The sequence below is a fragment of the Rhinolophus sinicus genome, chromosome X, assembly GCF_036562045.2.
Source record: "Rhinolophus sinicus isolate RSC01 chromosome X, ASM3656204v1, whole genome shotgun sequence".
Lineage (NCBI taxonomy): Eukaryota > Metazoa > Chordata > Mammalia > Chiroptera > Rhinolophidae > Rhinolophus > Rhinolophus sinicus.
In genome coordinates this window covers 110,209,901-110,234,535 of record NC_133768.1, presented here as the reverse complement: position 1 = coordinate 110,234,535, position 24,635 = coordinate 110,209,901, and the positions used below count along the sequence as shown (strand labels likewise).

General features: G+C 35.7%; 1 protein-coding gene across 4 annotated transcripts in view; it reads left to right on the top strand.

The window, feature by feature from the left end:
• GABRA3 (gamma-aminobutyric acid type A receptor subunit alpha3) overlaps positions 1-24,635 on the top strand; it is a 192,712-nt gene that overhangs the window by 17,209 nt on the left and 150,868 nt on the right. Inside the window, exon 1 of one of the 4 annotated variants that reach the window (XM_074323611.1) lies at positions 5,001-5,195. The exons of 2 other annotated variants lie outside the window; for them this stretch is intronic. In XM_074323611.1, coding sequence (XP_074179712.1) covers positions 5,030-5,195 — 166 coding nt within the window. In that variant the 5' untranslated portion in view covers positions 5,001-5,029. Of the gene's footprint in view, positions 1-5,000; positions 5,196-24,635 lie in introns of those variants that run through there. One more of the 4 variants, XM_019711245.2, reaches the window with a different exon arrangement.

Here is a 24,635-nt window from a genome sequence, read left to right as displayed (position 1 = left end):
GATTATGGGTTATATGTGGCCATATTTATTTGTGTTTGCCCTTTAAAATTTTATCTATGTTTATAAATTGCTTTTATTGTTTCTATTCAATTTTGAAATCAGTATTATATTAGTTAACAAAATGGGTTACATAGTTTTTCATCTTTCTCCAGTTTCTGGAACAGTTTGCAAGAGGTAAGATTAACATTCATGACAGTTTAATAAAACTGACTTTTGATTCTGGTGTGATCCCATTCACCCTCACTACAGGTGTGTGGAGGGAGATTTCATGTTTAACCTCTGGATTCAATTTCTGTTCTATTCCAGCTTGTTATGTCTTCTATTATTTTTATAGGACATTATCTATTTATTCTGTTTTTGAATGTTAATGTCTTAAATCATATTTCGGTATTTTTAAAAATTTGTTTTGATCTTTATCAAAATTATGTTGGAACTTAGTTTAAAGTCATATATTTCTCCAAGGTTTGTTAACAAGAACAGTAGTTCCCTGACTTCTTCCCAGAAAGCCACCATTTTCAACTATTTCAGGTAATGCTTTTGGTATTTATGTCCTATTATATTCCTTCAGAAGTTTGAAGGCATTGCTTCACTCCCTTCCAGCTTCCAGAATTGCTGTTAGGAAGTCCAAAGCTATTCTGATTCCTGAACATACGTGCTTGATACTTTGCCTCTCTTTCTCCTGAAACATGTAGGATAATCTTTTTATTATCCCTAGTGTTCTGACAATGTTATGTCTTCTTGTGATCTATTTTCATCCATTGTGCTGAGTACTCAATTGATTCTTCTGTTATGAGAATTTTCTTACTGCCATTTTCTCCTTCACTCTGTTCCTCTCCCCCTTTCCTCTCCCCTCACGCTCCACTCACCCTTCCCTCCATCCCTCTCTTTCTCTCTCCCACTCAAACCTTCCTAGCTCTCGATCTCTTTCTGCTTCCTCTTCCCTCTCACTATTTAAATGTTGGCCTGCCAAGGCAGGTTTTTTAATTTCTTTCCTTTTTTTTTTTTTTTTTTTTTTGGTCTTCTATCTCCTTGTTTGAAGACTCTATATTTCAGGAGGTGTCTTCCACTTTATCCACCAACCCTTCTATTGAGTTTTTCATTTCCTCTATCATGATCTTAATTTCGAATGTTTTTTTAAATTATTCTTTGAATTATCCTTTCTTATAGAAACTTGTTCTGTTTTCCTGGATGCAATATTTTGTCTGATCTCTCCAAGGTTATTAATGATATAACTTTTTATGCATTTCATCTCCTTGAAGAGCCTTTTCTTTCCAAATTTCTGGGTTTTTGAAAAATTTTTTGTTGTTTATCTTTCATGATAGAGGCTTTCCTCATGGGTCTTCTGTTTCTTGGTTGTTTGTTCGTGTTTAAAAGTGGAGCATTAAAAACTGTTTGGAAATGCTGAGTGAGGACATATATTATCTGCTGAGGGTGTTTTGTTGAGAACTAATGTCAATGGTTTTAGGTCCTTTTACTTGGCCTGAGAATATTCAACAGGAATGGATATTCTAAGTGTCTTCATTGGCGATACAGATATAATTTCTTGTATCCTGGGTGATAAACATGGTTGGAGGTGTCTTGTGAAATGTTTTTATTGTCACATCTCCCTTTCTCTTTGTCCTTGGTAGTTTGTGAATTAAAATAAATCCTTTTACTGCCACTTTGGTGGGGTTTCAGTATGAAGCAGAAGCAAATGCTTATATTCAATTGACTAACTGGGAAAGACTCTTAAGATTTTAAAAAGTCTAGTAGTTTCTTGTATAGTTCCTTATAGTTATTTTTTTGTGGTTATTTTGTCTTTTCAGAGTCTGTAGGTAATAAACTCTTAGTTTAATATGTATGCAAATGTCTTTCTTTTGCCAACACTATTATATGCTGGTTTAAATTAGTATAAAATTTCATACACACACACACGAGTATATATGCCATTATCACTCTTCTATGCTCGCTATTTTCTACTTCTGGAACTGCTATTAGGCTTTGGTTGGAGCTTCTAAGTCTGTTATGCTATGCAGGTCTCTCACTTTTACTTTATCAATTTCTTTATCTCTCAGTGTTTCATTCTGAGTTTGTTCCTCAGAAACATCTTAAAATTCACTAATTATTTCCTTGACCATATCCAGTCTAGGGTTTATGCTGTCCTTTTAGCTTTTATTTCAGAGTCTATAGTCTTGATTTACAGGATTTCTATTTTCTACCATGTCTCATTCATATCTTTTTAATTTTATAACATCTTGTTCTGACTTTTTTATAAGCTTATTCCTTTAGTTGTTTGAGAATGTTTAAATGTGTATTTTAAAGTCCTTTTTCAAGTTACTATATTTCTGTGTGACTTTAACCTCACATTTGTTGAATTTGTTTACTATTCAAAAAAATTTTTTTTGTAGGCTTGGGGTTCTAATTTGCTGCCAGCTTACCTTAAATGGGAAAATTCATAGTTACTATATCTGTCATACTCATCCCTTTTACATCTGGCTGGATTATGGTCAGCTGGATTTGATCAGCTACCTAGTTCAAATGGATCAGCTACCCAGTGCTTATGTTGGCAGCTTGTTCCATGAAGATACCAAACGTTCAGTTTTTGAGCCAGTGGGTAGCGTAATGCAAGTCTCAGTTGCGTAGCTGTCTCTTCCAACCGCGTAGTACCCCAATTGTCAGTCTCAGCTTTGTGTACTCATTGTAGCATTTTTCAGGCAGAAAATCCCTGCCTCACCTTCTGATTCTGCAGTGATCTATCTTTGCTATCCTCTGACACAGTCAATACTATTGGTTTATGTTACCCCATGGGAGTTGAACTCCTGGCTGTGTCTGCCTGTTTCCTAGTATGGAGTAGCTTTAGGTCTTGTAAGAGACCGTTAGCATGAGAACTGCTAGAACTGCTACTTTAAGGTCAAGGTAGGGTTAACAGCCCTGAGCTTAAAATAACCTAATGGCCTAATTGTTAATTTCAGGATGTGGGCAGTAGCAGCATAGAGACCAGAAGTCTGGTAGCTTATCTCCTGCTCCCTGAAGCTATGTAGACTTAACAAGTTTATCTTAAACTCTTTGAAGCTGTGAGAATTGTAGTTTACTTGTACTCCCTAAGACTATGAAAAATTACTAAATGCCTTAGCTATATGAGAATTGTAGTTTATCTTGTACTCCCTAAGACTATGGAAAATTACTGAGTGCCTTAGAAACGCTATAAAAACCCTTGGCTTTAAGGGCTGGGGGTCCTTGTTAAAACCCGCTGCGTCGGGCAGAGACGGGGACCCCAGCTAGCTGGAAATAAACCTCGCTGTGTAACTTGCATTATCGTGTCCTCTGTCTGTCTGAGGGGGGGCGATTCCAGGACTTAACAGTCTCTCTATTCCTAAATTTCTTGTTTTGTTTAAGCTCCATGGGCATACTTCTTTCTTTTTTAAACAATTGTGGTTGTGTTTTTATTTATTAAAGTACGTTTTGTGATTTAGCTGTCATTACTATATTCTGTGTTTGGAGCTGAGGGAGGGGATTTTTCCTGTGTGAACCTACAGTGCTACCTTGACATGGATACCTTGGGATTTCTAGATGGGTAAAATATTTCTATTCATGTAATGACTTCTCAGCATTTGGGCCCTTAGTTATGAACAGTTTTCCTTGATTAGTTTTCCATGCTTAATCTGTAATCATAGATTCTAGTAGTCATATATCTGAATATCACTCTAGATTGTGAAACAATTGGAGACATGGGTCCACTCAGGCTGGGTCAGGCAGGCAGGTATTTTTGAACATGAATGCAGGAACATTGGATTGGGCTAAAACTAGGGCCCCAGACTGATAGCAGAGGAATTGTTGCAGGTTAGGTGAGAAGCAATGATTACCTCAGCAGGAGAATCTTGTAACAGATAGGGGAAAGAGAGTAAGAGTGTAGGAAAAGTCATGATTCCCAGGTTGATACTAGAACTTGAAACGGAAATGGAGAAAATGGATGTGCAAGCAACTCATCTTTGTGTTGAAGACAATGATTTTGCTCAGTTCCAGAGGGGTGAATGGCCTAATGGAGGCTTTGCTATAGTCATAAATCATCCCTACGGTAGGACGGCAGGGTGCCAATGTGTTAGAGATAGTCAGAGGAGGCTGGGGTGGCACTGACAGTGAGGGACCAAGCAATAGGAATTGAGGCTGGAGAGGTAGGCTTTTGCTAATTCTTAAAAGAATCTTGTGGGCCAGATTCAAGAGTTTAGCCTTTTCCCAACAGCAGTAGGGAGGCTTTGAATAGTTTTAAGCCCCGGAGTAATCTGATTTGCATTTTAATGGCCCTCTCCGGTTGCTGTGTGAAGAATGGATTAATGCAGCCTAAGGGTAGTCCTAGGGATTGTGAGGAGGCCAGTAATGCTGATAAGGTGATGTCTGGAGAGATAGGGAGGGAGAGAAGCCGAGAGAGAAGATGGCTTTGAGAGATACATTGGAGGTAGATTGATATGAATAGTGAATGGAATGTTTAGCAAACACTAAGAAGTCTGATGTGGCTGAACTTTGAACTTGCATTTTTGATTGTGTTTCTCACTAAATTTATTTCATACCAGTTTTTCTGACTTTCCTCACTCGCCCATATATGCAGTTATTCTTCTCCCCTCTCTTTTAATTCCATTCCTGCTTCTCCTTTAACTTGTAAGTTTCTGCTTTCTCTCACTGACACGAGGGCTCGGCTGTTTTTGTGCCTGGATTCCTTAATCAACCTCCCCATTTCTTTCTTCTACATTGGTGATTCATTAGGAGCATTCTTCATTTTCAGTGGTGTGTATTGTAACCCTCCCCCATTCCTTGCTTGCTTTCAAACTCTCTCTTTCACTTTTCAGCTGGGATTAGTTTAAGAAACTCTTGCTCTTGGGGAGTGGGTGTATGCTTGCCAAATGTTTGCAAAAGTATCTCATTGTTACAAGTGCTATTCCAGCTGCATCATCACCCAGGCTGAAAGAAGTAAATACTCACTGTTAGAATTCATTCTCGTCTTTACTCGAGGAGTGATTTCCTCCTGTTTTGTGAATGCCTCCTTAGAAATCTATAAATGACGCAGTCTTCAGAAGCATTTGGAGATCCTGGGCAGAATCCATGCTACAACAATGCTCGTAGTTATATGCTCAGTGGAGGCTGGAAGCTGAAATTGGTATATATGGATGTCACCTTCCTCTGTTGTTGTGTCTGGTCTGCAGATTCCCCATTTTTAGATAAAGGTAGGTTGTCTGAACAATGTACATTGCCCATTCCTGATTAGAGCTCCTGTTCCCTGGAGACAAACTACAAATCTGCACTTACTCTTCGGTATACAGCTTCATCTGTCTGCCTGCAGCCCCAGGGACTACTATTGAGAGTAGCTCTTTGGATGAGAGGCAGGAGCCTCAGCACAGCGAATCACTGTCTGCAGGGTGTGTGCTTTGGAATCTGGGTGCTGAGTTGGAAGGGACTATGAGTCAGTACACTCTTCGAATAGGGCCAGTTGTAAATCAGGCCAGCAGCCTGAGGCGATTGTGCGAATGACATAGGGTGTCTCTCCTTCCCTAGTGATTTAGTTCTGAATTACTGTCTCTAATTGGTGGGTCTGTGAGTGTCTGTCTATAAATGGTTTTGTTGCTTTGCCAAGTACCTCCTAGGGGTAAGTAAAAGCATCATTTGAGCTATAACCTGTATTATCACATAAAGATGGTTAGCGTGGTATAAGCAATACATATGAATGACTGACAGCTCTCCAGATGTTTTGGTGTGCTGCAACTCCAGGCAGGAATTGGCTGTGAACGTTGTGGGCAGAGCTGATGAATTCAGTGTTTGCTTATTGGGGCTCCTGTGCCATCAGTCTCTGAAGAACTTCTTAGAGATCTTAAAATTCCACTTCATGAAGCCTTTAGTTTTTCTTTATTTTTGAATTTTTTTAACTTTATTAGGAGACATTGAAGAATGCCTAAATAAATTGCGAAGCATGCCAGCTTCATAATTAGGAAGACATAATATCATAAAGATGACATTCTTTCCAAATTGACCTAAAAATTCAATATAATGCTAATCAAAATCCTAAGAGGGGTTGTTCACAGAACTTTAGAACCAGAATTTATTTTACTTTGTTCTTTTTTTTATTTTACTTTGTTTTATTTTTATTTTATTTTATTTTATTAGTGAGAGGCAAAAAAGATTTTCATTTTCGTTTTAGTATCTGTTTATTGGGCATGTGAACTATATCAGTTCAGTATGCTAGATATTGAGGATATGAGGATGAATCAGATAGACCTGGCCCCTAATCTTTTGGAGCTCACAATCTAAAAGGGAAAGCATACTATGAACAAGTAATTTGCAGGTGAGATGAATGCTATGGAGTAAAGTGTTATAAAGCAATTAAAATGCAGAGCTAGCTTAGTGGAGGGGAGGGGGCATAACAGGCAAAGTTTCTTGAATGAAGTGATGCTTAAGCTTAGAAAGTAAAGATCTGTAGCTGTTAGCCATTCCAGTAGTGATGGGGATGGGAGGTGGGAGATGGAGAAGAAAATATTTCATGGAGAGGGAATAGTTTTGGGGAAGTTCCTGATTATGAGAAAATTCATTTTCCATTTTGAGAAGTAAGAAATAGAAGGCCATTATGGCTGGAGTGTAGACACAGAGGGGGATGAGAATATAGAGACACCGTATTATGCAGGTCATATCACGTGGTGTCTTTTAGGCCGTACTAAGTTTGGACCTTATTCCAAGGTCATAGAAAAGTTATTAAAGGGCTTTAAACAGAGAATTACATGACCAAATTGCATTTTCAAAGCTAATTCTGGCAACAGAGAATGGGTTGGCTCTCAAGGAAATCAAAAGTAGATATGGAGGAAGAATTCATGATGGAGAGATATGGAGGGAGATGAGACATCATGATGGTAACTCAGGCGATAGAAGTGCCAAAGGGGATGGAGAAGAGTGAGTGGAGATATTTAGCAGATATTTCAATCAGAGAGGATTAATCAAGAGGCAATATAACATACCTGCCTCATAGGGTTGTTGTGAGGATTTTTAGGTTTTTTTCTAATTAAAGTTTATTGGGGTGACATTTGTTAGTAAAGTTACATAGATTTCAGGTGTACAATTCTGTAAAACATCATCTATATATCACATTGTGTGTTCACCACCCAGAGTCAGTTCTCCTTCCATCACCATATATTTGATCCCTTTTTAAAATAACTTAATAAATGTGAAGTACTTAGAACAGTTCCTGACATTAGACCATGTGTCTTCAATTTTAGGAAGCGCACTTTCTTTCCATATTTTAATATTTCTGAAATCAGGATGAGTCTTACCTAACAATGCCATATTGTATTTACTTGGCAGCACTTCTACTTTATTAGTGGTGTATAAAATATTGGTATGTCTTAAAACTGATGGCATCTTAGATTGGATAGTGTTTGCTGCTAACATTATATTATTATTATTACAAAACATAATGGCAGATAAACTCAGATGCCTAGAAATAACTAATACAAAACCACTTACAATAAAGGATGTAACAGAGTGACAGAGAAAATGCAGTGGAAATATACCTACCTGTTGGAAAAAAATTGATTTTCATTAGGGGAGTGCTTCTTAAATGTGAGCTAGAATCCCTTCTATTCCCAACACAGGGCTGGGTCCAGATTAGAACTGAGTATGAAGAAATGTCTGTGAGAGACTAGAGTTCCCTTGGGAGTTAATGAGTTCACCTGTACTTGTGAATACACATCAAACTAACCAGTATGATTTGCAAGTTGTTTCTTGTAAAGATTGATTATCTCTTAATCCAGAAAGATCAACCCTATCATTTATGCAACTTCCTTTACACACTAAGAATGACTCTAGTTTGTTTTACAAGAATTTAATCCTAACAGCTCTGTGAAGTAAATGATGGTATGATCAACTTACCTCTGAGGAAACTGAGGCTCTGAAAGTTCAAGATCATACACAGTTATTCTTATCTGGAATTTGAACCTGAGTTGGCGTGACTCCAGAATATCGCTTAGACCATGCTTTCTCTTATGCTGCCAGTTCTTGAGTTAAGGGAGAGAATCTGACCTGTTCTTGAATGGCTTTAAAGAATATTAATTCCTCCCAACAAAACAGAAATAGACTCAGAGATACAGAGAAAAAAACTGATGGTTGCTAGATGGGGAGGGGGATATTGGGGAATGAGGAAAAGGTGAAGTGATTAGAAGGTACAAATCGGTGGTCACAAAATAGTCACGGGGATGTGAAATACAGTATGGAGAATATAATCAATAATATTGTAAAGATTATGTCGGGTGTCAGATGGATACTGGACTTACAGGGGGAATCACTTCATAGATTGTGTAGAGGCCTGACCGTTGTGCTGTACACCTGAAGCTGATGTAGAATAATACTGAATGTCAACTATAATTGAATATGTATGTAGTCATGGGATGTAAAGTACAGCATGGGGAATAGAGTCAATGGTATTATCATAGCTATGTACGATGTCAGAGGGGTAGTAGGCTTGGGGGTGGTTATCACTTTGTGGGGGGTGAAAATGTCTGATCATTATGTTGTTTTATTTACCTGAAACTAATAATAAATAAATTAAAAAAAAATACTAAAAACGAATACTTCTTCCTCATTTACTCAACCAATATTTATTGATTGCTCATGTGCCAGGCACTATATAGGGAGTAAGAGATGCAGGACAGAACTAAATAGAAAAAGAATTTTGCACATGTGGAATTTATAAACCAGTAGGGGAAGATAGACTATGTAATTTTAATTTCATAAATAAATAATTGGAAACTATAAGAAGTAATCAGAAGGAAACACACAAGATTCTGTGGGAGGGGAAAGCAGAGGACATCTAATTTAGATAGGGCAACACGAGGTACCTCTCTAAGAAGACACTATTTAAGCTGAATTTAAAGGATGCAAAGCAAGGTGCAGAAGAGCTTTCTGGGCCTATGCATGGACTCGACTCTGAGGAGCAAACACGTTTTGTTTAAGAACAGCAAAATAGGAATATAGAATAGGAATGGAGAAGTAGATAAGAGCAGATCTCCAGTTGCGGAAGTAAAAACAAAAGCCAGGAAAGCAATTTAAAGGGTATTGTACTGATTTCCTGGGTATCAATCCAAAGGAATCCAAAACACTAATTTGAAAAAGATATATGCACCCCTATGTTTATTGCAGTGCTGTTCACAATAGCCAAGATATGGAAACAACCAAAATGCCCATTGATAAGACGATTGGATAAAGAAACTGGTACATTTATACAGTGGAGTATTACTCAGCCATAAAGAAGAATGAAATCTTACCATTTGCAACAACATGGATGGACCTACAGAATATTATGCTAAGTGAAATAAGTCAGACAGAGAAAGACAAATACCATATGATCTCACTGATATGTGGAATCTAAAGAACAGAATAAATAAACAAACAAAACAGAAATGGACTCATACATAGGGGAAAAAATTAACAGTTGCTAGATGGGAGGGGTGTGGGGGTGGGGGAGAAGGTGAAAGGATTAGAAAGTGCAAATTAGTAGGCGTAATATAGTCACCAGGATATGAAGTACAGTATGAGGAATACAACCAATAATGTAAAGATTATGTAAGGTGTCAGATGGACACTTGTCTTATTAGGGGGATCACTTCATAGACTGTGTAGATGCCTGATCAAGATGCTATACATCTGAAGCTGAAGTAGAATAATATTGAATGTCAACTATAAATCTCTCTCTCTCTCTCTCTCTCTCTCTCTCTCTCTCTCTATATATATATATATATATATATATATATATATATATATATATATATATATATATCCATCCATGGGAAGTGGAGTACGGCATAGTGAAGACAGTCAATGGTATTAAAATAGATATTTACGATGTCACAGGGGTAGTAGATTGGGGAGAGTTACCACTTTGTGAGGGGTGTAAATGTCTGTTACATTGCTTTGTACACCTGAAACCAATAAAAAAATATTGATGCAAAAAAAATTTAAAAACAAAATGTATTGTACTGTACTGGAGAACCTGCTAGTCAATGTTTTAGCCAATTGATCAAACTTAACATCAGAACATAAAAAAATCACGTGTTTGTGTGTTTCCTGTCGTGATGTACTAGGAAGGATACAAAATTACTTATGCGGTATTCTTGCCCCAAACCCATAACCCCAGTATAATCATAAGAAAACATTAGACAAACTCAAATTGAGAAACATTCTACAAAATTACTGGTTATTTTTTTCTCTTCAAAACTGTTAATGCCATGAAAAACAAAGCAAGACTGGGGAAATATTCCAGATTAAAAGAGAATAAAGACATATGACAATGTACAATCCTAGATTGGATTCTGCAGAGGGAAATGATAACTTTATAGGGCAGTAATGGAATAATTGGTCAATTTTTAATATGGATTCTAGATAATATATCAATGATAAATTTCTTGATTTTTATAATTGTATATAAATTGTTACATAAGAGTATAATATTGTTCTTTAGTAAGTACACAATGAAATATTTATGGGTATATAGGCACAACAAATGTTAACAATCGCTGAATCTGGACAAAGAGTATGTTCTATTCTTCGAACTTGTTTGAAAGTTTTAAATTATTTCAAAATAAAAAGCAAAAACAAAGAAAACTGTTAAAAGTGGAGGACAAAAGCTCTATCATACCAGTGTGGGCAAATTAAAAGCCTATTTTAGTAGTTTAGATGAATGATGATGATAGCTTGTACCAGGGTGGTTGTGGTTGTGATGGTGATGGTGACGGTCATGGCAGAGGCATGAGACTGGAGCAGGGGGAAGGTAGAATTGGACTGATTTGGAATATCATTTAGAAATAAAATGGGCAGCATGCCCTGCCCGTTTTACTTTTAATAAAATGGTGTAGATATGGGAGATAACGTAGAATGAATCGAGGGACTGCTATTACAAGAGGCAGTGATGCATAGAGTTCAGATTCCTGCTGTCATTTATGTGATTTTTGACCATGGATAAGTAACTGAACTTCGTTCCAAGACTCAGTTGCTGGTATATAAAATGAGGATAGTGCTCTTTACCTCATAGGGGTGTGGCAAGATTAAAATTATATTGGCAAAGCATCAATGTGTAAATATACACTGAGTCTGCGGATGTTGCAAGGGAAAGCTTTTAACATTTTACCATTAAGTGTGATGTTTGCTATAGATTTTTTTGATGATACATTTTATTAGATTAAAGGAGTTTCTTTTGATTCCTGGTTTGCTATTAGTTTTTCTTAGAAATGGATATTGCATAAAAAACAATAGGCTTATTGTGGTAATCACTTTGTAAGGTATATAAATGTTGAATCACTATGTTATACACCTGAAACTAATACAATATAGTATGTTGTTTGTCAACCATAATTAAACATAAATTAGAAAGAAGTAGATACTGCATGAAAAGGGTTTGATAAAATTCGTCGAGATGATAATATGAATTTTCTCCTTAACTTGTTATTATTGTGGATTATATTGATTTTTCAAATAGTAAACAAAACTTGCATTCCTGACAGAAACCCAACTTGGTTGTGATGTATTATTATTTTCATATACTACTGAATTTGGTTAGCTAATGTTTTAAGTTTTTTGCATCTATGTTCATTAGAGGTATTGAGATATTCACATGATTTTTGTCTTTCATTTTATTAATATATTGTGTATTACATTTATTTATTTGTATATGTTAAACTATCCCTGCATCCTAGGGATGTGTCCCACTTGATCATATTGTATGATATTTTTAATGTGCTGTTGAATTGAATTTACTAATATTTTGTTGAGAATTTTCCATCTATATTCCTCAGGGATATTGGCCTATAGTTTGCTTTTCTTGGAGTGTCCTTATTTAACTTTGGTGCCATGGTAATGCTGCACTTGTAACATGAGTTTAGGAATATTCTCTTTTTAGTTCTTCGGAAGAGTTTGAGAAGAATTGGTATTAATTCTTTTTTAAATGTTTGGTAGAATTTATGCATGAAGCCGTCTGGCCCTGTGCGTTTCTTTTTTGGAAGTTTTTTTATTACTGCTTCACTTTCCTTACTTGCTATTGGTATGTCTACATCTTCCATTTCTTCATGATTCGGATTTGGTAGTTTGCATGTTTCTAGGAATTTATTCATTTCCTCTACACTGCCCAATTTTTTGACATATAATTATTCATAGTAGTATCTTATGATCCTTTGTATTTCAGTGTTATCAGTCATAATGTCTGTCTTTCATTTGTAATTTTATTTATTTGAGTCATCTCTCTCTTTTTTTGATAAGTCTAGCTAAAATTTTGTCAATTTTGATTATCTTTTCCAAAAACAAGCTCTTAGTTTCACTGATCTTTTCTATTGTTTTTCGGGTCTCTGTTTTATTTATCTTCATTTTTATATTTATCTCCTTTTTGCTAACTTGAGACTTTTTTTTTAAGTTTCCTTAGTTCTAAAGTTAGATTTTTAAATTTGAGACCATTCTTTTTTTAAATATAGGCATTTATTGCTATTAACTTCTCTCTTAGCACTGCTTTTGCTGTGTCTCATAAGTTTTGGTATGTTGTCTTTCCATCTCTGTTTGTTTGAAGATATTTTTATTTCCCTTTTGATGCCATCTTTGGCCCACTGGTTGTTCAGGAATATATTGTTTAATTTCTATGTATTTGTGAATTTTCCATTTTCCTCCTGTTATTGATTTCTAGTTTCATACCATTTTGGTTGGAAAGGATATTTGGTATGATCCCATCTTCTAAATTTGCCAAGACTTGTTTGTAACCTACCATATGAGGTGTAATAAAAAAAATACGGTGAATGTTTAAATTTTTAAAAATTTCTCACAGTAAAAGACACATTGCCATTACTCCCCCTCAAAATATTCCCCTTCACTTCACTCACGTTTGTCCCATCATTCTTGCCACTTACTGAAGCAGTTCTGAAAGTTCTCTTTCGTGAGTGTGTCTAGTTGCACTGTCATGGCTGCCTTGATATCCTGAATTGATTCGAAACATTTTCCTTTTATTACTTTGGGGAAGAGCCAGAAGTCACATGGTGCCAGATCCAGGGAATAAGGTGGATGAGGACACATTGTAATGTTTTTATTTGACAGAAATTGCCGTACCAGAGGCAATGTGTGACACGGAGCCTTTGCGTTGTAATAAAAAAATATAGTGAATGCTGCTGCCGAATGCCATCCAACAGAAAGGCAGGGATCTTCAATATGGGAAGCAGAGCGTCAAACCTTAGTAACAGTGTGTGACAAATTTCAACTTGTTCAGTGCAGTCAGTTGGGTGTGAGCTATGGTTGAGAGAAGGTGTGGTTTAAAGTGTGCCATAAATCATCCTCTATCATGACAACGCTCTGTGTCACACATCGCTTCTGGTACGGAAATGAAAACATTATGGTGTGTCCTCATCCACCTTATTCACCGGATCTGGCGCCATGTGACTTCTGGCTCTTCCCCAAAGTGAAAATGATTCAGGATATAGAGGTAGCCATGACAGCGCAACTAAAGGCACTCACAAAAAAGGACTTCCAGAATTGCTTCAGAAAGTGGCAAGAAGCATGGGATAAGTGTGTTCAAAGTGAGGGGGAGTATTTTGAGAGGTATAAATGGCAATGTGTTTTTTACTGTAATAATTTTTTTTAGTTTAAAGATTCACCGTATGTTTGATAACACCTTGTATGATGTATACTGGAAAATATTCCATGTGTACTTGAGAAAAAAATACGTGTTTTATTGCTGTTGGACGATTGCATGGTCCTTTGTGAGCACTGTGGGGCCGTCCACAGTGGCTGCAGGAGCTGTGATTGTCCTCAGAAGCACCTCCTGGTAGGGGCTAGGGGCCAGGGCAGGCCCTGATAGTGGCCCGAGCCAGGGGTGTGCACACAGTGAGCCGCAGGATCCTCTGTCGTGGAGGGAGCTGGTTGCAGACACACATATAGTGGTAGGGGCCAGGGTCAGCAGGAAGGACCAAGGCCAACTGGCAGCTGTGAGGGCCCTGGCTATCCATGTGCTCTCATGTGCCTGCAGAGTCTCCATTTAAGCTCATACATAGCAGTGGAGACTGGTTATGGAAGTTGGGCCAGTGTGGTGCCGATGCACAGCTGGCAAGGCTAGTTGCAGATGACCCTCATGGTGTAGGAGTGACAGGAGACACTCCAGTGATAGGAAATGGCCAAATCTAGGCCCACAAGAACCCGTGGGAGCCCTGGCTGTTGGTCTGTGCTCCTTTGGCTGCAGAGCCTCCCCACAGGTGTACACATGGCAGTAGAGGCCAGTGATAGTAGGCAGGCCAGTGGTGTACAACTGTAGGGGTAGCTCCAAGTGTGCACACAGCAATGGGGGTCAGCCATGAGGGTCTAGGCTGGTGTCTTGTACTCACACAGCTGTAGCTGCAGAGGCCTGAGCTGGCTGCCAGTGTGGATTCTGGTCACTGGCAGGGGTTGGCGGGGGGAAGGAAACAGGGAGGGACTGCCATCTGTGAATGCAATTACCTGTTGTGCAATAACTGGTAAAATGTGCGGGGTGGTGGTGGAATGGGGTTTGCGGTGGCAGTTCTGGCCATTGATTTCTTCAGTGGGGAAAGCTGCTGGGGTCCTCTGCAGAACAGGTCACTAAGAACCACATTTTGTTGTGCTGTGTGGCTGAAACTGGTAGCTGAAACTCTTCTTCCTAATCATCTCTACATGGCGTATGTCACAGCTTTGCCATCTGGGTGGGGTGAAATCAAAGTGGGTCCTTTGTGTGGGGCTCTAAAAGGCTGGGGAATACTCCCAAAGTCCAGTCTTCCTTTCCCAGAAACGGGAACTCTTTCTAGATGGGGAGTTCCCTGTTGGCACTGCACAGTGCAAGCCTGGAGGACAGGATGATGCCAGCCAAATGAAGCTGTTCATCCTTCTCTTTTTGTGTGTTATTTTCAGGTGTTTTGTTTCACTGTGTTGCTGCTTTCTTCAGTGGACTCCTGAGCTCTCCCAGAGCTATTTTTATTCATGGATAGCTATCTAGCTGTTGATGTTTATGGCGTATGGAGCTCAGGGTCTTCTACTTTGCCTTCTTGGTGTCGTGCTCAAGTGGGTTACAAGTTAAAAGTTTTCTTTAATATCATACTCTTCTGATTTTCTATTTTGACTTGAGTCAGTTTCGCTAAGTTGTGTGTTGCTAGCAATTTGTGCATTTTAGTTATATTTTCAAATTAGTGGCATAAAGTACCTTATAATATTGTTAATATCTGTAGGACCTGTAGTTATATCCCTTTTCCTTCTACACTTTATTTGTGCTTTCTTTTTTTTTTTTTCCCCTTCATTGGTCCTTCTAGAGGTTCATGAATTTTGTTATTTTTAAAGCAACAACTTTTGGTTTTGTTGATCCTCTTGATCATATATTTGTTTTCTGTTTCATTTATTTCTGATCTCATCTTTCTTATTCATTCTAGTTTCTTTGGATTTAATTGATTTTCTTGATTTAACTTAATGAGATGATGCTTAGCTCACTGATTTTCAACTTTTCTTCTTTGCTAATAATATGCTTTTAAGCTCACAAATGTCCCTCTAAGCATGAATTTAACTGTAGTCCTCAAGTTTTCATATGCATTATTTTCAGTTTTATTCAGTTGAAATCACTAATTTTCAATGTGATTTTCCCCTAGACCTACGGTTCTTTAGAAATGTATTTCTTAGTTTTCAAATAGGGCTTTTCTAATTGTTATTTGATTACTTATTTCTTGCTTAATTGCACTGTGGCCAGAGAACATACTCTATAAAATTCCAATTCTTTGAAATTGGTTGAGTGTTGCTTCTTGGCCTAAAACAAGTCAACAAATTGTGGTCTATAGGCCAAATCTGGTTTATGGACTGTTATTGTATGGCCCTTGATCTAAAAATGTATTTTTACGTCTTTGAAAGGCGGTTCCAAAAAGAAAAATATGTGATAGTAATTTTATGAGACTCACAAAACCTAAAGTATTCACTATATGGCCCTTTACAGGAAGAGTTTGCTGACCTCTGGCCTAAAATATGTTCACTGTATATCACTGCTCCATGTGTTTATGAAAAGAATGTGTATTCTGCAGTTGTTGAGTATAGTGTTCCATATAGGTCATCTAGGTCCAATTTGTTCATGTTATTCAGATGCTATATATCCTTACTGAGATTTTTCTTCTCCTTCTTCCATCAGTTACTAAGAAAGATGTATTGAAATCTCCCACTATGATATTGTATTTGTTTATTTCTTATTTTGTCTGGTTTTTCTTCATCTCTTATCTTACCTCATATCTTTTGAAGCAATATTAGGAGCATACATATTTAGAATTTTTATATTTTCCTGGTGAATGGAATCTTTTATCATTCTGAAGTATCTTTTTATTGCTCGTAATGATTTTTTCCTTAAATGTCTACCTTGTCTAATATTGATTTAGCCACACCAGCTTTCTTTTGATTAATTTTTGATCGGTGTATCTTTTTCCATCTTTTTATTTTCAACCTTTCTGCATCCTTATATTTTAGATATGTGTCTTACATAGTCTTTGTATTATCCAGTCTGATAATTTTGCCTTTAATCAGAGTATTTAATCAGTTTGTGTATATGTTAATATAATCATTTGCACATTTAATTATAAATACACATTATTGTAGAATGCTGCGTATTCTAATTGCTTTTTTATTTTTTAAAGAGTTTACTTGGCAAAGGGCTATTGAGTTGATGGAGATATGATGTCTATGCAGGATAGACAACATGGTGCACTGTGGGATATGAAAGGAGGACCATATGGCTTGAAATTATGGTACACTTTTTTTTTTGAGCCTGATGTAAATATAGGGCTGAAGAAGCAGTTTGTACCTAACCATGCAGTTAATTTTGGCCTAGGTTAATAATTTCCTTAAGGTTACTCTGAAGCCATTGAAGTAAAGTGGCGGGGGAGCTACTGACAAAATCAGATTTTGAAATGCTAAACATGGCTGCAGTGTGTAGGATGGATTAGAAGGAGACAAGACTAGATTTTGGCAACCAGTTAGCATGGTATCAGATGCAAGGTAGATGCGTAGTAAATATTTCTTATGTGAATGAGGCTTTAGCAGTGGTCAAGAGTGAGTTCACGACAGCTTGCACTAGGGTTGTGGTGAAACATATGAAGAAAAATAAATGTTCTGAAACAACTTTGGGGATAAAATTAGTAGAACTTTAGAGTAATATGGGGGACATTGGAGATGGGGATGTGAAAGATGACGTCTAGGTTTCTGATTCTGCAGTTGGATGGATGATGGTACCATTTACTGAGATACAGAATAATGGAAAAGTAGTTGGTTTTGGAAGAATTCTGGGACACAGAGAAAATGAATTCAAGTGCATAGTTCAAAAATAAAATAACAAAATAAAATAGATATACATAAGAAATTTGGCTCCTATCTGAATCCTCATCAATCCTGTTTTCTTACCCCAACCCTACAACAGCTGCCTTTTAAATTAATGTATTAATTATCCTTCCATAGTTTTTAAATGCAAATATCGTGTTTCAGTGTGTAAATGTCTGATTACTATTAGGTTGGGTATATTTTCATATGTTTATTATGCATTTGTAATATTCTCTTGTGAATTGTTTGTCTATAGCTTTTGCTCAATTTTGTATTTGGTTTCATCTTTTACAACTGATTCATATTAGATCATTATATGTCAGGAATGTTAATGTTTTGTTTCTAAATCCTAGTCTGTTGCTGTAACTTTATTGATGAGGTCTTGTTCCAGAGAAGTTTAGAATTAATGTGTACTTAAATTTCTTGGTCTTTCTTTTTAAGGCTTATGAGTTTTAGGTTTCCTTTGGAAGCTCTTCCTCACCTCAGGAATACATTCAGTATTTGTTTTGTACATGTAGTAGCATTATGTTCCATTGTGCACAATGGGTGTCACATTTGTTTCTAAATGGATAGCCATTTGTCTAGTGTAATTTATTGAAAAGTCCATAATTACCTCATTAATCATAAATTGCTCTTTTGAACCACACTAAATTCCTGTATACACGTGGATCTGCTTCTGGGAACCCATGTTTAATTTCACTGATTCTTTTTCTATTTTTACCTCAGTAGTAAGCTTTAACTTCTTTAAAAATTGCTTTCTTAAATAAGTAACTCATGAACAAGGGTTATTATCCAAAGAGTACAAAGTGGGATATAGTGAAATATAAATCTCCTCATTACCCAAACAGCCACCCATTTCCCCTCTAAGGAGGCAGCATGTGTTTCCAGTGTTTGGGTGCATACACATATCAACATGCAAATATTCTTGTAGTACAATGTTTTATTTGTTAGATTTGTAGTATGTTTTGTTATTTATTAGGTCAAACGCCCTCTTATATATTTTTTAAATTAGTTGCAAACATTTCCTTACGAACTTTAAAATAAACTTGACAAGTTTTAAGAAAATTGTGTTGGCACTTTTATTAGTATTACATTGAAGTATGAACAAGCTTGGGAATATTGGTATTTTTTCGTTAATTAGCTTTCCCCAGCCAGAAACATGCTGTACTGTCATTTATTTAGTTCTCCTTTTCAGCATTTTTTTTGTTTAAACTTTTTTATTGAAGTGTAACATACATAGGAAAATGCAAAATCATAAGTGTTCAGCTCAATGAATATTTTTCAAATGTACAAACCCATGTAACCACCATGTGGATTAGGAAATAGAAAACGAATACTTTGAACAATCCCTTCATGCTCTTTCTCAGTCACTGTCAATACTCCCCTCCCTAAAGACAACTAATATCCTGATTTCTTATACAACAGGTTAGTTGCACCTGTTTGTGAAATTTACATAAGCAGAATAATACGGTATGTACTCCTTTGCATATAGTGTGTTTTATTCAACATAATGTTTCTGAGATTCATTCATATTTTTGCACTAGCTAGAGTTACTTCATTAATTTCCAGTGTTGTGTAGTAGTAGTCCATTCTATAAATAAACCGTAATTTATATATCCTTTCTACTGTGAGGGGGATTTGGATTGTGTCTCATTTTATACTATGATGAGTAATGTTGTAATAAAACAAGTGCATACTTTTTTGCTGAATGCATGTCTTGATTTTTGTTGTTTGTTTAACTAGGAGTAGACTTGCTGGGTCATAGGGTATGTATATGTTAAACTTTGGAAACTCCTTGGCAGTTTCTAATAAGTTTTTGTGCTAATTTACCCATCCACCAAAACTGTTCGAGAGTTCCTATGGCTCGCCACCCTTTTCAGCAATTTGTACCCTTATAATATGCATGTTTTGGTATCTCATAGTAGTTTAAGTTTGTATTTCCCTGAAGCCTTATGAATTTTATTATGATTTCATTTGCTGTTTACCATTTGAATGTCTTTAAAATTTCTTTTGTAAATTCTGTTCAAATCATTTGTGCATTTGTCTATTCAATTGTTTATCATTTCCTTACTGATTTGTAGCTCTTAATATTCTGAGTACTAGTCCATTGTTAGACATATGTATTGCATTTATCTTCTCCCACCCTGTGGGGTTTGCTAATTGATCAGTCTTTTATTTCATGGTTAATACTTTTTTATTCCATTTAAGAAATTCTTGCGTACCCCAGTATCCTCAAGATATTATCCTATGTTATCTTCTAGAAGCTATAAATATAATATCTATATATATATATATATACACACACACTATACATATATACATATATATATAGAGAGAGATACACATATCAATATGCATATTGAGATATACGTATACATATATGTATATGTGTAGGTGTCATGTTAGATAGGGTTTGAAAGTCATTCATTTCTGTGTGGATATCCAATAGATATTCAATTCATTAAAACATCTTTTAATAAGTCTTGATAGTCTAGTAATGTAATTCTCTGTGTCCTTCTCCTAAATTTTAGAATCAAGTTTCCAATTTCCGTACAATAAAGGACCTCTTGGAATTTATATTGCAGTTGCACTGAATCTATTGATTAATGTGGAGTAATTGTTGTTTTTCCAAAATGGAGTATTCCAATCTGTGCACATGTATGTCTTCCATTTATTTAAATTTTTATTTTTTCTCAATATTTGTGGGTAGTTTATTGCATATGGATCTTGTACAAATTTTTAATTCTTAGATATTTAGTGTTATTCAATGCTATGATAAATGTATCTTTTTAAAAATTTCATTTTCTAAATATTTTTGTAGTTATACAGAAGTCCAATTGATTTTTGAATATTAACCTGATAGTCAGAGATACTGATGAATTCATTAATTAATGGTACTAATTTATCTACTGTTTCATGAAATAGTCAAATAATTGTATTTTCTCTCCTTTATTTCAAATGCATATATATTTAATTGTTTCATGCCTTATTGTATTGCCTAGGACCTCCAGTACAATGCCGAATATAAGTGGAGATCACAGGCATGTACTATTTTATTCCCGACCTGAGGAAAAGTTTCCATTATTTCACCATTAAGTATGATTTTTGCTGAATGGTAGATTTTTAAGGTAGATTTTCTTTGCAGGTATCCTTCATCAGATTAAGAAACTATCATTTTATTTTTGATTTGCAGAGATTTTTAAAATATTAAATGCGTGTTAAATTTTCCCCCAGCTTCATTGAGATATAATTAACATATAACATTGTGTAAGTTTAAGGTACACAACACAATGATTTGATATACATATATATTGAGAAATAATTACCACAATAAGGTTAGTTAACACGTGAATGGGTGTTAATTTTTATCAGATTATTTTTGCATCTTGTAAATTGATCACATTTTTTCCTTTGTTCTGTTAATGTGGTAAACTGCATTAATAGATTTTCAAGTGTTAAAACAATATTTTATTGTTGGTATAAACCCTGATTTTCTACTTATTATGCATTACAGGATGGGATATATGTGAGAGAGTGTGTGTGTGTGTGTGTGTGTGTGTGTGTGTGTGTTAGAATTTTTACATCCCTGTTTGAGATTGGTCTTTAATTTTCCTTTATTTGTCAAGTGTTTGTTAGGTTTGGTATTGAGGTTATGTTAGCTTCAAAAATGAATTGGGATACAAAACTAATTTTTTATACTCTGAAAAGGATTATGTAAGACAGATGCCATTTATTCTTTAAACTTTTAGAGGAATTCATGGGTAATGCCATCAGGGCCTCAAGTTTTCTTTTGGGGGTAAGTTTTAATTACAGATTCAATTTCTTTCAGAGTTGTAGGATTATTCAGATTTTTTATTATATTCTTTTATCAGTTTTAAGTTATATGTTTTAGGAAAATCCACTTCTCTAAATTTTCACATTTATTGGCTTAAAGTTTTTTAAAAATTACATCCTCTTATAGTTTTAATGTCTATTGGCTCTTTAATGATATACTCATTTCCATTCCTAATATTGGTTATTTGTTTTCTCTTCTTTGTTATTCATCAGTCTTGCTGGTGACTTTTCATTTTCATTGGATTTTTAAAAATTGAGGTGTAATTGACATACAGGATGATACTACTTTCAGGTGTACAGCAGAATGATTTGATATTTGTGTATTTTGTAAAATAATCACCACAATAAGTCTATTTAGCATCTGTTACCATACATAGTAACAAAACTTTCTTTCTTGTGATAAGAACTTTTAAGATTTACTGTCTTAGCAACTTTCAAATATGCAATGTGGTATTATTAAGTATAGTTACACGCTGTATGTGCATCATATCCACAGGACTTATTTATTTTATAACTGGAAGTTTGTACCTTTTGACTCCCTTCTCTCATTTTGTTCACCCTCCACACCCCCACCTCTGACAACCACAAATCTGTTCTCTGTATCTATGTGCTTGGTTTTCTTTCCTATTTATTTTTTTCAGATTCCACATATAAGTGAGATTATGCAGTATTTGTCTTTCTCTGACTTATTTCACTTAGCACAATGCCCTCAAGATCCATCCATGTTGTCACATATAGGCTTATGGCAAGATTTCCTTTTTTATGACTGAATAATATTCCGTTGTATATACAGAGGGTGCCAAAAAATGTACACACATATTAAGAAAGGAAAAAATGCATTAAAATTGTAATATTCAATATATACCAATAACAAAAGATGAATACAAGTTATGTGTATACATTTTTTTGGCATTCCGGGTCATCCCCGGTATATACACGTTTATCCATTCATCTGTCAATAGACATTCAGGCTGTTTCCATACCTTGGTTATTGTAAGTAGTGCTACAATGAGTATGGGGGTGCAAATATCTTTTCAAGTTAGTGTTTTCGTTTCATAGCTGTGTTGTTCTATAAATCCCAAGGTCTGCCTTTCTCATTCCACCTGTCAGCGCCCTCTAATGATTTTCTCTTGTATTATGTCTAGGATTTTAATTGTAATGACTTGGAAGAGATAGGGAGAAATAAATCTATTCTTATCTGCAAACAGAAGTCCTCTGTTATATTTTTTAGAGAGTACTGTTTACTTTAGCTTCTGTCAGCCAGTTAAAGTGGAAGCAGATAAACTTAATCCAATCAGAGATTGAGGTTTTTTTGTTTGTTTGTTTGTTTTGGTAAGGCATTATATTTTTGTGGCCCACTCTTACTCTTTTGTGTAGTCCTGCAGTATCCCAGCTGAAATTTGGGAGGGTTATCAGAGATTCTTCATCTTCTCGAGCCCCAAGCTCCCTGAGACTGCTGATAAGTCTTCTTCGCTTGTCATCATTTTAACATCTCTTTTATGCTTGTATTCTCCCGTACAGACATTTAGAAAGAAGTAAATGCCTCTATGAAAAATGTGGCTCAGACTATCAGACTTATTTCTCTGCTCTTCTGCTTTCTCCCAAACCTTGTTTTATAAACTTGGTTACTTGAATTTCTAAGCTTTGATTTTTGTCTCACCATCTCCCTGAGACAATGGAATGCTCTGCTCAGTTTATCTCTTAGTAGCTGCTTTCTGCTTAATGCTTTAGCCTCTCCACCTGTGTGTCTTAGCAGTCAGGCTCACCTCAGTGAATTTCCCTTCACTCCAGGATCTTCGCCCCTCAAATTCTGTTTGCCTTTGCAGCTCTCTGATGAAATCTCTCTCTCTCTCTCTCTCTCTCTCTCTCTCTCTCTCTCTCTCTCTCTCTCTCTCTCTCTCACACACACACACACGTTCATCCCAATTTTCTAGATTTTCTTGGTGGGTGAATTGGTCTCTTATATAAAGTTGTCTGTCACAGCCATAGCAGAAGTTCTTAGTAAAGTTTTATCATTTTCTTTAAATAGATTTTTAAGTATACTTTGTTAAGTGTATCTCAAATTTTATATTTTTGTTGCTAATATGAATGGTCCTTTTTCCCCATTACATTCTCTAATTGGTTATTGCTGGTGTTTACAAAGGATGTGGACTAGAGTATTTTGATCTACTATTGATCCATCACTCTATTTATTTATGCAAACTGATAGCTTTTTTCCTTCTTTCCTAATGTTTATTCATCTTTTCTTTAGCTTAATTCATTAGCTAGGATTTTATAATAATATATTGAATAGTAGCAATGTTAATTTAACTCCTTTCTCACTTTATTGAGAATTTCTTTAATGTTTCACAATTAAATATGAAGTTTTCTGTAGGCTTCATATAAATATCTTTTATTGATTTTGGCCATTTCAAATAATATTTATTCCTTGTTAAGACAAGTTGTTCCTTTTCACAAGCATAAGAATTAACGCTTATAAACATCTGTCCCATTTCTTCTTGAAATCTTTTAAAAGTTTTCACTAAAACGCAACCTTCTTTCTCCAGTTTTACACTGTCTTTGGTTTTTCCAAATGATGATTGATTTCTCATCCTTCAGTTAGCTAACAGCACAGTGTTATAATGTTGTTTCAGTTATTTAATTCTGCCTTAAATAAATGTTACTTATTTTTTGTTTATCCCCTTGAGGACTTTTTGCCTTTTAAAAATGTCTGTATCCCTGCTCTTGGTACAGTATCTGTCTCATGCTAAATAGTCAATAATTTTTTAATGGAATTAATGAATACATTGATATCTTTGTCATAATATGAAAGTCAGACAATTAAGTTTGCGAACTCATCCTAGAAAAAGTTCTATATGCCTCATTGCTGAATATCACTACAGTCACCTTTGAAATATTCCCCTTGGGAAACTATGCACTGATGCCAGCGCCTAGTCCACCCTTCAAAGCAATTTGGGAACTCTTCTTCTGGAATGTCCATCAGAGCTGTCATCATATTACCCTTGATGTCCTGAATGTCATCAAAATGTCTTCCTTTCAATATTTCCTTTATCTTCGGGTAAAGAAAGAAGTCACTGGGGGCCAGAGCAGGTGAGTAGGGAGGGTGTTCCAATCCAGGTATTTGTTTACTAGCTAAAAACTCCCTCACAGACAGTGCCATGTGAGCTGGTGCATTGTCGTGATGCAAGAGCCATAAATTGTTGGCGAAAAGTTTAGGTCATCTCACTTTTTCACTCAGCCTTTTTAACTACTTCCAAATAGTAAACTTGGCTAACTGTTTGTCCAGTAGGTACAAATTCATAATGAATAATCCCTCTAATATAAAAAAAGGTTAGCAACATCATTGCAACAAGTTCGCGAACTTAATTGTCAGACCTTGTATTTGACAATTCATTCTCTATTCGTTTACTATGACTGTAGAATTGGTAGGGTTGGATGTTTCTAATCCTAAGCAAAGCTTAGACCAGGGAAAGAAAGGTAAATAA